The following is a 16,591-nucleotide window of genomic DNA, read 5'->3' as shown; positions in this document are numbered from 1 at the left end:
AAAAATGGTGGTTACTTTGATGATGGTGATGATTGTGATTTCGTTATGGAAACAAAAAACATGTGAGTTTCGATGTCTCAATTGGTGGTGCAACAGAAAGAAATAGTAGATGGAGCCAAACTTACAAAAGCTAGATGGACATGGTGGTGATGAGATTTCATATAATTCATGTAAGTGTATACGTATACATATGTAATTAGATAGGTAAAGATAGATAATGATGATGAATTAATTGTGGTTGTAGGGGTGGCAAAATGTTGTTATAATGACGGTTTCTTTATATTTTTATTTGATTTTCTTCTCCTTCTTTTTGAATTTGTAGTTCAGGTTTTATAGAGTGCAACGAGATAAATATCACCACAAGATTCGATTATTAATTGTTTGTTTTTGATAATTGAAACCGACCTGCAACTGATTGTCGACATATAGAATCAAGATCAGAAGAAAGAACAAAAATAGAATATGGAAAGCAGATTAGGACTGGGACGTTCAACAGCTTTTGGATTGTTCTTCTGATTTAAGTCGTGATTTGTACTAGATTGGAAACATAAAGCAAAAATTTCTACAGCATGATATCAATTGGAAACAGAATACGTCCTTTCTTGTATTTTATATATGTATATAATGTACTTATATATTTATATATATTTATATATATTTATATATATGTAATCTGTATATACTTGTATAATATATCTGTATATCTAATTATATCAGTATTTTACATATTAAGAAAATATAGTATTATTAATAATACAAACATTAATATTTAACATTAATATTAATAATAATAACAAAACTAGTAATAATAATAGAGATAATAATAATATTAATGATATTAATATCATAATAATACTAATAAGAGTAATTATAAAACTGATAATAATAATATTATTGATGGTACTATTAATAATTCTAATTTCAATACAATAATTTATATATATATATATATATATATATATATATATATATATATATATATATATATATATATATATATATATATATATATATATATATATATATATATATATATATTTTCATATTAATATTACTAACATAAATTTTAATATTGAAAGTAACAATTATAACAAATATAATTTATAATTAAACTTATTATATTAAATATTATCATATTTTATTATTTATAATATATATATATATATATATATATATATATATATATATATATATATATATATATATATATATATATATATATATATATTGAATATTTATTATTTAATTATGGAATTTATATATATATATATATACACACATTTTGATAATAACTTAGTAATTCTATATATTATTTTGTATTTTCTAATTCCAATTGATTAAGTATACTTTACTAATTTAAATTATTATCTATACACTTATTTTTATATTTATATTTATATATTTACATATTTATTTACACAATTGTCTGTGAATCATCGGGAGTAGTCTGAGGTTAAATGAATCCATGTAAACAGTTCAAAAATTTTGTGACTCAACATTACAGACTTTGCTTATCGTGTCGAAACCATATAAAGATTAAGTTTAAATTTGGTCAGAAATTTTCGGGTCGTCACACCAACTGTTCCGTTAATGCCAATTATCTCTTCATCCAAATCAAATGCAACCTAAACAAGCACGTACATTAGCAAGTACAGATATAGTCTGTATCAACGGATTTCTGGCTTAGCGGTATCAAGTGAACTCAACAACCTAACTTGAAACAGTGGTGGAACCAGAAATTTTTTTCACCGGGGCGAATTTTCTTTTAAATGCGTAGCAACTTTTTTAGGGTAAAATATGGAGGTTTTTGAGCAAAATATGAAGGCTTTGGGGGCAAAATATGGAGACTTTTGGGCAAAAAAATCACTGGGGCAAAATGAAAAAAAAAAAAAAATTGGCATTAAAAATCACAAATTCACTGGGTCAGGTGCCCCATACACCTTAGTAGTTTCGCCTCTGCCTTGAAGTTGTGAGTTCGGGTACGTCGTTGACAAAAAAAGGTGTGTGTATGTGCGTTTGATGTTCCAAATTTTTTTTTTTTAAAAAAATACATTAAATGTCAATAAACTTAAAAAAGTGACAAGTTTGAGTAACAGGCAAAACGCGCACAGTTGAGACCACTTGTTTTTGTTTATGTTCAAATGATTCATGTCGGCTTGGGTTGAATTACTCACTTTTTGTCCATTTTTAGCAGCTAAGGCTGAAATTAAAAATTTTAAGCCAAAAAGCTACTGTATTTATTTGGTGTACAAAAAATAATTTGAGTTTTTGAAACAACAAAAGTAGGGACACCACATTTGACCAAACAATGTGACGTTCCCTTCCCTCTAAATATTTTTATTGAAGACTAATCTTAATGAAATCATATATGAGTAAGTGATGTATGCAGCCTTTTTCCAATGTTATCTAGTGACCATTTCCAAACCTTTTTTTTCCAATGTTATCTAGTGACCATTTCCAAACCTTTTTTCGTGAACACCCCGCAAGATACGCTTCTAATGAAGTTTGAACCCGAGACCTACTAAGAGAATATCAGGACCCAACCACTTGAGTATCTTGAATAGTTATTTATGTAAATAGATTAGTTGTAAGTTAATATTTCACCTCATATTTATTAAGTACAGTAATTAGTATGTTTAATTATGTTTTTCTGAAGTGATATACTAATATGTTAAGAAGAGAGGATCGCCTGGACGTTGGGAGATACAAATTTGAGAGAAAAACAACTTTATTACTCACAAGAATAGATTTACAGAGTATTACAAAACTCTTACAAAAAAAAACTCTCAAACTCACACACACTCTCAAGGTTGTGATTACACTTCTCTGAGTGATTTGGGATGATTTACAATTGAAGTTTCAACCTCTATTTATACTAAAACTTTGGTGGCGGTGGAATGGTGTGAACGGAGAAGGTGGTCGGCTGTCATCGTATTCAACTTTGCTACTTCCGTATGAGTTGTCAAGGTTGCCTTCTTTGAATATCTAGAAACAAATCTTGATTACGGCATCTAGAAGGTGAAGCTGGATTATGGCTGGAAACTATCAATTCTCCCCCTCCAGCCGAATCCACGAACATTCCAGTTATGTCTCTGCATAACTCCAACTTTTCTCGAGTCACCACCTTTGTTAACATATCTGCAGGATTCTCCGTTGTATGGATCTTCACTAGTCTCAACAGTTGTCGATCAATTACCTCACGTATCCAATGATAACGAATATCAATATGTTTTGTACGGGAATGGTACATGGAGTTCTTGCTCAAATCTAGAGCACTCTGACTGTCACAATATACCTTGTACTCCTTTTGCTTGATTCTAAATTCTTGGAGATAACGCTTTAACCACAACATTTCTTTTCCAGCTTCTGCGACAGCAATATACTCTGCTTCAGTTGTGGATAATGCAACACACTTCTGTAGTCTTGACTGCCATGAAACGGCTCCCCCTGCAAAAGTGTAAATGAATCCTGAAGTAGATTTCCTACTATCAGGATCTCCGGCCATATCCGCATCTGTATAGCCTTCCAAGATTGGATCAGCTCCCCCGTAACAAAGACATAGATTCGTTGTACCCTTAAGATATTTGAGAATCCATTTTACTGCATTCCAATGCTCTTTCCTGGGGTTCGAGAGAAAACGACTCACTGTTCCCACTGCGTGAGCAATATCGGGCCGTGTACACACCATTGCATACATCAAACTTCCAACTACTGAAAAATATGGTACTGAAGACATCTTCCCGATCTCTTCCTTGGATGAGGGACAAGAACTCTTGCTTAACTTTAAATGGTTAGCTAATGGAATGCTAACAGGTTTGGCATTGTTCATATTGAAACGTGAAAGCACTCGTTCAATATACTTCTCCTGAGATAGCCATAACCTTTTATTCTTCCTATCTCGGGTTATCTGCATTCTCAAAATCTGTTGAGCCTGTCCTAAGTCTTTCATGACAAAAGACTTAGAGAGTTCCTTCTTCAGCTGGTTGATCTTCGTTGCGTCTTTCCCTACGATCAAAATATCGTCTACATATAGTAGAAGAGCAACGAAATTTCCTTCAGAAAACTTCTGAATGTAGACACACTCATCTACTGCAGTTTTCTTGTACCCTTGACTCACCATGCACTAGTCAAACTTCTTGTACCACTGCCTAGGTGCCTGCTTCAAACCATACAAAATTTTCTTCAGCTTGCATACGAGGTTATCTCCTGAAACCTCAAAACCTTCCGGCTGCTCCATGTAAATTTCTTCATGTAAATCTCCATGAAGAAAAGCTGTCTTTACATCCATCTGTTCAAGCTCCAAGTTCATACTTCTGACCAATCCAAGTATGACTCTAATTGAAATCATCTTGACTACTGGTGAAAATATCTCGTCAAAATCAATCCCTTTCTTCTGTTGGAATCCTTTGACTACAAGCCGTGCTTTGTATTTCACCACTTTTCCACTACCATCCTTTTTCAGCTTGAACACCCATTTGTTTTTCAGTGCCTTCTTCCCTTGTGGAAGTTCTACGATCACATAAGTCTGATTTTTCTGCAGAGAATCCATCTCATCCTGCATTGCGAGCAACCATTTTTCTTTGTCCTTATGAGATACTGCTTCATGAAAGCTCTCTGGTTCTCCATCTTCAGTAAGTAGAAGGTACTCGGATTCTGGATATCTACTCGATGGAATTCGACCTCGTTCAGATCTACGAACTTCTGGAATATTCTGAGGAGATCCACCATCATCCGGACCTTGTGATGGTTCTGGAACGTCTGGCAGATGGGGTTGTGGCTCCCCCTGCTCAGCACCATCATTTTCCTCATTATCTTCTACTTCTGGCATTTCTTCCTGCACTGAAAATTCATTTCTCATGAATGATTCCGTTGTTGCCTCCGGCACCTGAGCAGCAACATTTGACTTCTGAGATATTGTGGGTTTTTCAATATCTTCTATTGTCTGGCTTTCATGGAACACCACATCCCTACTTCTGATCACCTTTTTCTCCTTTGGATCCCATAATCTGTATCCAAATTCTTCATCTCCATAGCCTATGAATATGCATGGAGTGGTCCTTGCATCCAGCTTCTGCCTGATCTCCTTGGATACATGTGCGTACGCCAAACATCCAAATACTCTTAAGTGAGAGTATGATGGATCCTTTCCAGACCAAAGTTTCTCCGAAACTTCAAAATTTTGTGGTACTGATGGAGATCGGTTGATCAAGTAACATGCGGCTCTGATTGCTTCTCCCCAGAATAGCTTTGGCAGCTTAGCCATACTAAGCATGTTCCGAACACATTCCATGATTGTTCGGTTCATTCTTTCTGCTATACCATTGTGTTGAGGGGTACGTGGAACTGTCTTCTCATGTCGGATGCCATATGATCTGCAATAGGCATCGAACTGCCTGGAAGAGTATTCACCGCCGTTGTCGGATCGAAGACACTTTAACTTCTTTCTTGTCTCACGTTCTACCATGACATGGAACTGTTTGAAGTAATCGAACACCTGGTCCTTTGTTCGTAAAAAATATACCCACACCTTTCGAGAAGTATCATCGATAAACGTCAGAAAGTATCGATTGCCGCCAATTGATTCAACCTCTAAGGGACCGCAAACATCAGAGTGTACCAGACTGAGTAACTCTGATTTTCTCGTTGAAGAGGAATTAAACGAGACTCTATGCTGCTTACCAAACAGACAATGATTGCAAGGATCTAGTGCAGCGTCCTTGTCTACATTGATAAGCTCCTTCTTTATTAGGGTCGACAACCCTTTCTCACTCATGTGACCGAGTCTCTGGTGCCATAAATTTTGTGAAGCCTCCTTTTCTGCAACATTAATACTGTCTGTGCAGATCTTCACATGAGTCTTGTACAGTGTGCCACAAATGTGTCTTCGAGCGACTATCATAGCGCCTCTTGACAATTTCCACGTGCCTCTACTGAAATGACTATCATAGCCCTGTTTGTCGAGAGCTACTCCGGAAAGTAAATTCAGCCGAAGATCTGGCACATGGCGGACATCCTTCAGAGTGATTGTGCTCCCGAAACTTGTCTTTATCTTGACATCACCAATTTCGAAAATCTCAGCGGAACTGGAATTTCCCATCTTCACAGCTCCAAAGTCACCAGCTTTGTATGTTGTGAAGTATTCCTTATATGGAGTCACGTGGTAGGAAGCTGCAGTATCTACCACTCATTCTGTTTCTTCTCGTGAGACGTGAAGGCATGTCTCATCATGGGTTGAACAATAAGCTACATCACCAGAGATAGTCACTAATGTTTCTCCACCCTTATTCTTCGGCTGTGAACTGTTCTGACCTTGTTCCTCTTTCAATCTGTAGCAGTTCTTCTTCATATGTCCCTCTAATCCACAATGATAGTATTTATATATTAATTTTCTGCTATCAGAGGACTGCCCCTGCTCTTGCTTCTGCCTCTCCATTTATTTTTGCTACTTATTTGTTGTCTCCCCCGATTCTCTGTGACTAAGGCATGGGTCTGCTCTGTGCCCATGTCCTTTCTCCTTGCCTCTTCACTGAATAGGGCATCCTTGACCATTGACATGGTAAGTTTGACATTCGGGGCTGAGTTGCTGAGTGTTAATACCAGCGTTTCCCAACTATCGGAAGAGAACTAAGTAGCAGTAGCGCCTGAACTTCATCGCCAAGCGGCATCTCTACAGACGATAACTGGTTGACCAAGCTCTGGAACTCACTGGTATGCTCGGTAACTGAAGTTTCACTTTTAAGCTTCATGTTGACTAAACGCCTCATCAACAGGGCTTTATTCCGAGCAGTCTTGGCCTGGTACATGTCCTCCAACTTTTTCCAGAGGACATATGCGTCTGTTTCTTGTGCAACATGGTGGAAGACACTATGATCAATCCATTGACGGATCTGACCAATAGTTTTTCGGTTTGATTTCTTCCACTCTTTTTCTTTGGCGGAATCAGGATTTGTACCCTTTAATTCAATAGGGTCAAACAAATCCTTACAGCTGAGGAGATCTTCCATCTGAGGTTTCCACAGCGTGTAGTTGGTGGCAGTGAGCATAATCATGGCTCCGGAAGATGATCCCGACTCTTCCGTGGACATTATCACCTTAGAAATAATTTTTCAACACAAACGGGGTTGAAAACTTCAGAAAACCCAAAAACTCGACCAACGCCTCTAACCTAGCTCCGATACCACTTGTTAGGAAGAGAGGATCGCCTGAACGTTGGGAGATACAATTTTGAGAGAAAAACAACTTTATTACTCACAAGAATAGATTTACAGAGTATTACAAAACTCTTACAAAAAAAACTCTCAAACTCACACACACTCTTAAGGTTGTGATTACACTTCTCTGAGTGATTTGGGATGATTTACAATTGAAGTTTCAACCTCTATTTATACTAAAACTTTGGTGGCGGTGGAATGGTGTGAACGGAGAAAGTGGGCGGCCGTCATCGTATTCAACTTTGCTACTTCCGTATGAGTTGTCAAGGTTGCCTTCTTTGAATATCTAGAAACAAATCTTGATTACGGCATCTAGAAGGTGAAGCTGGATTATGGCTGGAAACTATCATAATATACTAAGGCCCCGTTTGACTCACGGAATCCAATGGGATTCCGGCAGAATTGGAATTGAATTTAGATACGCGTCGTGTCTAAATTCAATTCCAATTCCGCCAGAATCCCATTGGATTCCGTGAGCCAAACGGAGGCCAAGTGCTAAACGTCATTTTGTTGTGATTCTGACAATTTATTTATGGGTTTTGTAGGGATGATACTGTAGTGAGGGCTTCAGTAGCAGTACTTGGAGACCTTGCAGATGCACTTGGTTCAAAGGTTAAGATGTTATTCAAAGAGTTGGCATTCTGTAGTGAATTACTAGTAGAGTGTCTTCAATATGAAGATGAGCAGCTCAAAGAGACTGCCAAGTGGACCCAAGGGATGATTGGTCGTGTTTTCTCGGTTTGTGGGTAATTGATCATCGGTTGTTTATTGCTGGTTGAAAAAACGCGCCTTTTCGGTTATGGTATTATAGAATTTTGATAATCTTTCTAAGGTTGATCTGTCGGGTCAGTTGGAGTCAGGTCTGGTAAATGCCCTGTTACCTTTGTGTCCTTTTGTCTATGCATTAAGTACCTAATTTGTGTTGAGAAATTACGGTCTCACTAATTCCCACCACCCAGTCCAATAATAACAGTAAAAAAATAAGAACAATACACAACACAAGATTTAACGTGGAAACTCCAAAACAGTAGAAAAATTACCGGCCCCCAAAGAGAGAAATACATTATATCACAAATTGTTACAATGATATAGACGACTCTCTTAAGCCAACTATACTCTCCAAAATATTTAACTAATACAACTCTCAAACAAGGGTAAGAAGGAAAGAAATAATCAAATACTTAAAGTGTATTGATTGGTGCAATTTGGAAGTAATCCAATGACCTCCTTTTATAGCCAAGTCACATACCTCAAACTTTCTCCTCCCACCTATGTGGGATAACATCTTTCACAAAGTAACCATATCAATTTTTTTTTATCAAAAAATAAAATCAACAAATCTCCACCTTTTTGATAGAAAAAGATAACCATACTTTAACATTATAAGGATAACCGATATAGATGCTTCCTCGACGACAACTTCAAGATCCTCATCTTCATGCTGTTGACATTATCTCCCAAGAGACAAAACTTGCATCTTTACCGAACATTGTCTAAACTGACAATCATTGTCATCACAGACAATTATAACTCTTAACAAGAATTATCATACTCCACCATTAAGAGTATAGCACTTAGAATATCACATTCCAAGCATTTCACCTCGGCACATGTTGTTGAACAACCAACTGAAACTTTATGGTGCAACTTCCCTGTTTGGTTTTCTCGAAAGTCCCATCAGCTACAACATCAGTTTCCACCACACAACCTGCATCAATGCCAAACCAATGCCCATGTGCAATTGTGGAACCGCTAACGAACTTCCCTTTCCATGGTGGCGCGGACACACCATGAGGATGGTGTGACTTCAGAGGAATTCGTCACTCTCCGTAACAACGGAGACATCATTAGCGCCTTTAGAGTCATTTACCGAATTAGCTCCACATGGACAATTAACCCTTACATTCCCAGTCTTCCCGCACCTCCAGCATACCAGATTCTTCCCAAAGTTTCTCTTTCGCCTATCCGAACACAATACTATCGTATCTCCTGATGACGAGACCTCGTTACCTTCCAATCTTTTCTCCTCGGATAGGAGCTTGCTAGTAACGTCTTCAAACTTCAGAGTTTTCTTAAAATAGGTTTCATGTGTTCATAAGACGATGATAAAGATAATATCAACCTCAAAGCTTTATCTTCATCATCCGTTTTAACTCCAATAGCCTCCAATTCTGAAACAATACCGTTAAGAATACTTAGATGATCTGAAATCTTTGAACCCCCATCCATACACAGAGTATGAAATTGTTCTTTAAGACACAACCGATTTGAAATGCCCTTGCCCTGGTACAACTGCTCTAGTTTAACCCAAAGCTCCTTTGCCGTTGATAACCCGTGTACATTTGCAAGCACGTTCTTTGCAAGACACAAACGAATCGCACTTGCTGCCCTCAAATCCATATCATCCCATTCTTCTTAATCGAACTTACTGCTAGAATCACTGCCGGGAACAAATGTGGGTTTACCTTTCAATGACTTGTGTAACCCGGACTGAATCAACACATCCTTGACTTGAACCTGCCATAAGCTAAAATTGATCATCCCATCAAATTTCTCTACATCAAACCTCATTGGACTGAACTTCGACATCGTATCCGTATCCTATAAACAACACTTTCTCTGATTTTGCTCACGTTTCGAATAGCCAAAAGATGTAGCAGGTAGCCAGGACCCTTTAAATCGAAAATCCACAACTCGCCACTAACAAATCCAACTATTACTAAGAATCAGAAAAAATATTGTCTAACCAGATACCCTATACGATCAATAGAACTCGTTTCTGATGTGGACGATCCACTCCCGTAGCAACCACAGAGCATACTCCGACTCCTATAACCGAGACCCCCGTCAAACCTGACGCTCTGATACCAGTTGTTGGGAAATTACGGTCTCACTAATTCCCACCACCCAGCCCAATAATAACAGTAAAGAAATAAGAGCAATACACAACACAAGATTTAACGTGGAAACTCCAAAACAGGAGAAAAACCACCGGCCCCCAAAGAGAGAAATACACTATATCACAAATTGTTACAATGATATAGACGACTCTCTTAAGCCAACTACACTCTCCAAAATATTTAACTAATACAACTCTCAAACAAGGGTAAGAAAGAAAGAAATAATCAAATACTTAAAGTGTATTGATTGGTGCAATTTGGAAGTAATCCCATGACCTCCTTTTATAGCCAAGTCACCTACCTCTAACTTTCTCCTCCCCATATGTGAAATAACATCCTTCACAAAGTAACCATATCAAATTTTTTTTTTTTATCAAAAAATAAAACCAACAATTTGTTGGAAAGGTCATGTTGTGTGCGAGACTTGGCATTAAAGGCCACTTTTATGGTGGCTGATCATTTTTATTTGCTCTTTTTTGCTCCCTCCACCTTTTATCATTTGAAATTGCAATTATATTTTGGTTGTCACTGTTACAGTGATGCTTTATGAATGTTCAACAGATTAATACTAGGAGCAGTAAATTACTGATACCACATTAGTTTGAAGATAATTACTCAACATGATTCCCTATTTGGTCTCGTTCTAGTTATATCTTTGTATACTTGATTGATTTTATTTTAAGAGTAGCCTTTTTTGATCAAGTATGGAGACAGAAAGTGTATGACAGCGTGGTGCACATGCTATAAATAAATTAAACTATAACAGGTTAGTTTTCTTCAATATCGTTAGCTGTGACCTACCCGATTCGTATTTTGAGACATTAGTCGTTGAATATTTTCCCTGAAAAAAACCTTGTTTTATCGATCAGTGGAGATAATAAAATTAATAGTGTTGTCTGGCTTGTAAATACCAGAGTAACAAAGGTAGGTAGTAAACATGAAATGAGCTTGACTATGTTGAGTTTTACTACCATCTTGCTTAGAAACTTAACTTCGAGAAACGTGAATGTTAACGATACGGATAGAATATCGAAATGAAAATAATCAAAATACAAATGTAAAATTAATATTCAACCCACATTTCAAGTGACCAAATTTATGAGACGAAAATTCAAAGAAAATTAAGGAAGAAAAACCAAAAACATTTCAACTGTTGTGAAACTTTGTGTTATGCGGTAGGAGTAGCCCTCAAATAGACACCAATAGCATCGACGGAGGAGGTACTAGCAATGCCATAAAATCCAGCAAATGAACCTTTGTTCCATGGCACTGAGAAATGAGTCTCTGTTTCGCTACCAAAAGGTCCAAACGTCCTTTCGTTTGTTATGAATGACAACGATGAAATCCTCTTCTCACCACACATACTGTCAAATGTTCCGTTAACTTCAATTATTTCTTCATCCCAACCAAGGTTAACCTGTGTGATATAACAAGCATGAGTGGTTAACATTTACGCGTATATGATAAAACACAACGGAATTTATCACCAAAAATTTAGAAATATTACCTCCGAAATCGTGGATGGATCATAATGACCACCAAACTTGTTAGATTCAACTACCAGACCGATAACATTTTTACTAGTAAACATAAGGGAATTTATCATATCACCATGTTCTATAGTTATCTTTGACAACATATAATTTTCCTCGAGACTGAATGACCATCTATGATGCGAACCCATGCTAGAGTCTGTTCCCCATAATCCAACTCGTGCGGTTTCTTGAGAAGCTTTTAAATAGACACCAATGGCATCAATATAGTAACCAGCACGACCATAAAATCCAGCAAATGAACCTTGTTTCCATGGTACCCTAAAAGGGGTCCCTGTTGTTTGACCAAATGGCCCATGGGTTGTTTTGTTGGTTATGAAACTCAGAGATGATATTATTGTGTAACCAGCATATTCGCCTGTTGATACCCCAACTGTTCCGTTAATGCCAATTATCTCTTCATCCAAATCAAATGTAACCTAAACAAGCACGTAAATTATTAGCAAAATAGACTTTAGTTTAGCCAAAGGGCTTATGGCCTAGCGATATCAAGGGACTCATCAACCTTGAGTTATGAGTTCGAGTCCCGTGCTGGACAAAAAAGTGTGTGTATGTGTCTGTTGTTCCGAAAATAAAAACAAATTCATTTAAAATGTTAATAACTTAAAAAATTGACCAGTTTGAGTAACATGCAAAAGCGCACACAGTTGAGACCACTTGTTTTTGTTTATGTTCACGTGGGCCAATTACTTCTTTGTCCATTTTTTATGAACAGCTAATGCTGAAATTCAAAATTCAAAAACAAAAAACTATTTATATGGTGTATAAAAATAATTTGACTTTTTAAACAACAAAAGTAGGAACACCGGTTTTGACCAAATAATGCGACTTTCCGGTCCATCTAATCTAAATGTTTTTATTGAAGACTAATTAATCCAAATGAAAACAAATACTTGATTATGATTATTTGTGTATTAGACTAATTGGAAGCAGATATTTCACCTCACATTCTTTTTTTTTTTTTTTTTTTTTTTTTTTGAAAGGCAATGTTAGTGGTTAGCACACGAAGTTAATTCACGAAAATCCCCCCCCCCGAGACTCGAACCCTGGTCTCCTCGAACACCATGTTAACATGGTGACCAATGAGGCAAAGCCCCATTGGCTTCACCTCACATTCTTCATTTCCACCATTCCAGCCACCTGCTTTTTTGGAATCATGCAAACATCCTCTACCATCTTCAGTAGTGAACTTGAGAGAATATATCAGGTCACCATGATCTATGCTTATCTTCTTAAGCTTATGACTATTCTCAAGTCGAAACGACCAATGATTATGCACAGATCCTTTCAGTTGTGATCCCCAAATTCCAACTTGTACAACATCTTTATGAACCTAGAAATTGAATCAAATAATAATACTAATTTACTAAGGTTATGAAAGTCCATAATCAAGACATCAACTTGAAATCTTAACAGGTAAACGGATAAGGTTTTTCATGTTTAAAGTGCTTTAAATTATCAACGAAAATAAAAGACGAACCTCAAGACGTCTCGTATTGTATCCATTCATGATTCCATTACAAATTATGTGTTCGGTAGCTTTTTGTCGGCTCACCCATACGGCATCGACACACTCGACACATGGGCATTTTATTTCTCCAACATAATTAGCATTATCATTACATTTAAGATCAAGAAACTCACCTAGCCCCTTTAAAAATGGTGTGCTTGATCTAGGCTCATTCATCCAACTTGTATCCATGATATACAATATTTATCAGTACTCTGTAAATAAGCAGCATTAAGTTAATCCGATCATATGCATGAATAATAAAGGAATATAGCATCAAGAATGTATGTTCTGATTGCCTAACTGAACAACTAAACCAACAAATTAAATATTAAATATTATATATTAAATGTTATATATCTATCTATTTCTATTTCTATATATAATCAAAATGATAGGAAAAAAATCAACATTACATGACCCTGGGCAATTTTCAGACCTGTATCAAAGAAGAGAACTTACATATTAACACACTTTGAATTGCTTTAAGAAAATTAAGCCTCAAATATATGAATCGATTTGAGATACTTGGAGGGTATGATGGATTACTATATATACTTACATTAAATATTAAATAGCATAATTCTGTGAACCTACTGAAGTCGCTTGGCCCTTATCCAAAGTATACCAAACTTTGTCAACTCACCTTAAAAAACAAAAAAATTAAAAATTAAAATATAGAAATATTAATAAAGGAAAACGCGTTGAAGCAGGTGACTCAAGTTGAACAATACTATCGAGGATTTTAAACTGGAAATGAGAACAATGGAGTAATATTTAAACATTGACACTCAACTAGGAATACATATTTTTCTTTTATTAATAAGGGTATATCAGTTTTTTCTTCGACTAAAAGGAGTTTAATTTCAATTTTGTGTGTAAAAGAATGTGTGATTTGAAAAATGTTGCAATTGAGGTATAAATTAATACGTTGTATTTTTAATTGATTTTTGCTAAATTGTAGTAAATTTCATGTGTGAACTTTTATTGCCATGTCATTTTCATGTCAAATATTGCACATTTTTTTAAATTCATCCCTTCTCCTTTCATTCTTCATCTTCAAACCCAATCTTCATCTTCATACCCATATTCAAAAATTAATTATTGTATATACTTACAAATGAAACATATTGTAGTCAGTATGTAATTAAAGGTCAACGATATTGTAGTCAGTGTGTAATTTTGTTGGTGTTCATTGTTATACACTGAGACGACCCGTCCTAATCCATAAGGACGAATACAATAACATATGGTTACATTGCGAGGTATTTGACCTCTATATGATACATTTTACAAACATTGCATTCGTTTTAAAAGACAAACTTTCATTTACATCGAAAGTTGACAGACATGCATACCATTTCATAATATCCAAACTATAAATGACCTAATCTGTCATTTACTTAATAATATTCTTTATTGAACTCAACGACTTGAATGCAACGTCTTTTGAAATATGCCATGAATGACTCCAAGTAATATCTTTAAAATGAGCAAATACACAGCGGACGATTTTTTCAATCCTGAGAATAAACATGCTTTAAAGTATCAACCAAAAGGTTGGTGAGTTCATTAGTTTATCGTAATCAATCATTTCCATAATTTTAATAGACCACAAGATTTCATATTTTCATTTCTCATAAACATCATGCATGCATATAGCCATCTGCATAAAAATCATTCATATGGATTGAACACCTGGTAACCGACATTAACCTTAATGCACAGAATATCCCCAAACAGAACCTCTTGTCTGTATAATAATAATCTCGAAGTACTAAAGCCATCCATAAACATGAATGGGGGTTGTTAGGCCCAATAGATCTATCTTTAGGATTCGCGTCAATTAGGGACCATTTCCCTAATTCTTAGGTTACCAGACTTGAAGGGCGATATTCGATTTCGATAATCCAACCATATAATTTAGTTTCGATTACTTGTGTCTATTTCGTCAAACATTTATAAAAGCAGCGCATGTATTCTCAGTCCCAAAAATATATATTGCAAAAGCATTTAAAAAGGGAGTAATGAAACTCACAATACTGTATTTCGTAGTAAAAATACACATGACGTCATTGATCAAGTGTAGGTCTGGCCTCGGATTCACGAACCTATATTAAGTATATATATTTATATGTTAGTCAATATCTGTCTAGCAATTTAGGTCAGGTCATAGTGTATCACAATCCTAATGCTCGAGATCATCATGCAAAAGTCAACAAAAGTCACCTAATCCAAAATGATTTTCAAAATCTATACATGATTATTATATAACTTAAATATAGTCGTTTTATATATTTAAATATATTTAACAGATTTTATTAGAGTAAATAATATAAATCATTTATTAATAATTAAAAATTTACATTAAAATTTATATATAATAAAAATATACTTTTATGTATCTTAATTAACAAAATTTATAAAGTTCACTTAATATCATAAATATATAGTGGTATATATTATTAATGTAATTATATTACTTGTGGTAAAATATCTTTGTATCACATATTCATTTGATAAAATAATATTGATAATAATAATAATAAGTAAAAATTGTATTATTTCGCAATAATAATAATAATAATTATTATTATTCTACTAATAATAATAACAATATTTATTTTTACTAATGATGATATTAATTATGATAAAATGATAATTTTAATCATGATAATTTTAATAATAACGATACCTTTTAATATTAACAGTAATAATAGTAATATTTTATAAAAATAATAATTCTATTCAAAATGATAATTTTTAACAATAATAATGCTAAAATGATAATAATAATGATATTTTATAATAACAATGATATTTCTATTAAAAATAATAATTTTAGTAAAAATGATAGTTTTAATATTAATAATACTTTTAATAATAATAATAATAATAATAATAATAATAATAATAATAATAATAATAATAATAATAATAATAATAATAATAATAATAATGTCATAACCCGTCCTTAACCATAAGAACGTGTTAGATAACGTATGATTTCATTGCGAGGTATTGACCTCTATATGCGACATTTTTAAAAGAGAAACTGCATATATTATACATTACAAACCATAACCATTATTTTTGTTACAAGCTTTAGACAATAAAAAGATGATTATCGTTTAGCGATAATCTTCGACTTACAAACTTTACATATAATGATAACAACACGATTTCGAGCATATTTTACAACACAAATCCTTGGGTATGCAGTTTTATTTTTGACACAAATATGCGTACGCAAGATCCTGCTCAAATTCAACATAATGCAGCGGAAGCTTTAGTAATCACCTGAGAATAGACATGTTTTAAAATGTCAACATAAAGTTGGTGAGATATAGGTTTAATGCCGGCAGCAATATATATATATAGACCACAAGATTTCGTATATAAACAGTTTAATAAAAA

The 16,591-nt window shown here is 34.7% G+C and overlaps 1 protein-coding gene across 1 annotated transcript; it reads right to left on the bottom strand.

Moving 5' to 3' along the window:
* Positions 1 to 11,114: 11,114 nt before the first annotated feature.
* Positions 11,115 to 13,907, bottom strand: LOC139882137 (mannose/glucose-specific lectin-like). Its single transcript, XM_071866508.1, has 5 exons — positions 13,637 to 13,907; positions 13,145 to 13,389; positions 12,773 to 12,997; positions 11,619 to 12,083; positions 11,115 to 11,528 (listed from the first exon to the last, which is right to left on the bottom strand). Exons 2-5 carry the CDS (start codon positions 13,364 to 13,366, stop codon positions 11,280 to 11,282), a joined length of 1,161 nt encoding a protein of 386 aa, XP_071722609.1. The 5' UTR covers positions 13,367 to 13,389; positions 13,637 to 13,907; the 3' UTR covers positions 11,115 to 11,279.
* Between the last annotated feature and the right edge of the window lie 2,684 nt (positions 13,908 to 16,591).

The sequence above is a fragment of the Rutidosis leptorrhynchoides genome, chromosome 1 (genome assembly GCF_046630445.1).
Source record: "Rutidosis leptorrhynchoides isolate AG116_Rl617_1_P2 chromosome 1, CSIRO_AGI_Rlap_v1, whole genome shotgun sequence".
Classification (NCBI taxonomy): Eukaryota; Viridiplantae; Streptophyta; class Magnoliopsida; order Asterales; family Asteraceae; genus Rutidosis; species Rutidosis leptorrhynchoides.
This window is presented reverse-complemented; position numbering and strand designations above follow the sequence as displayed.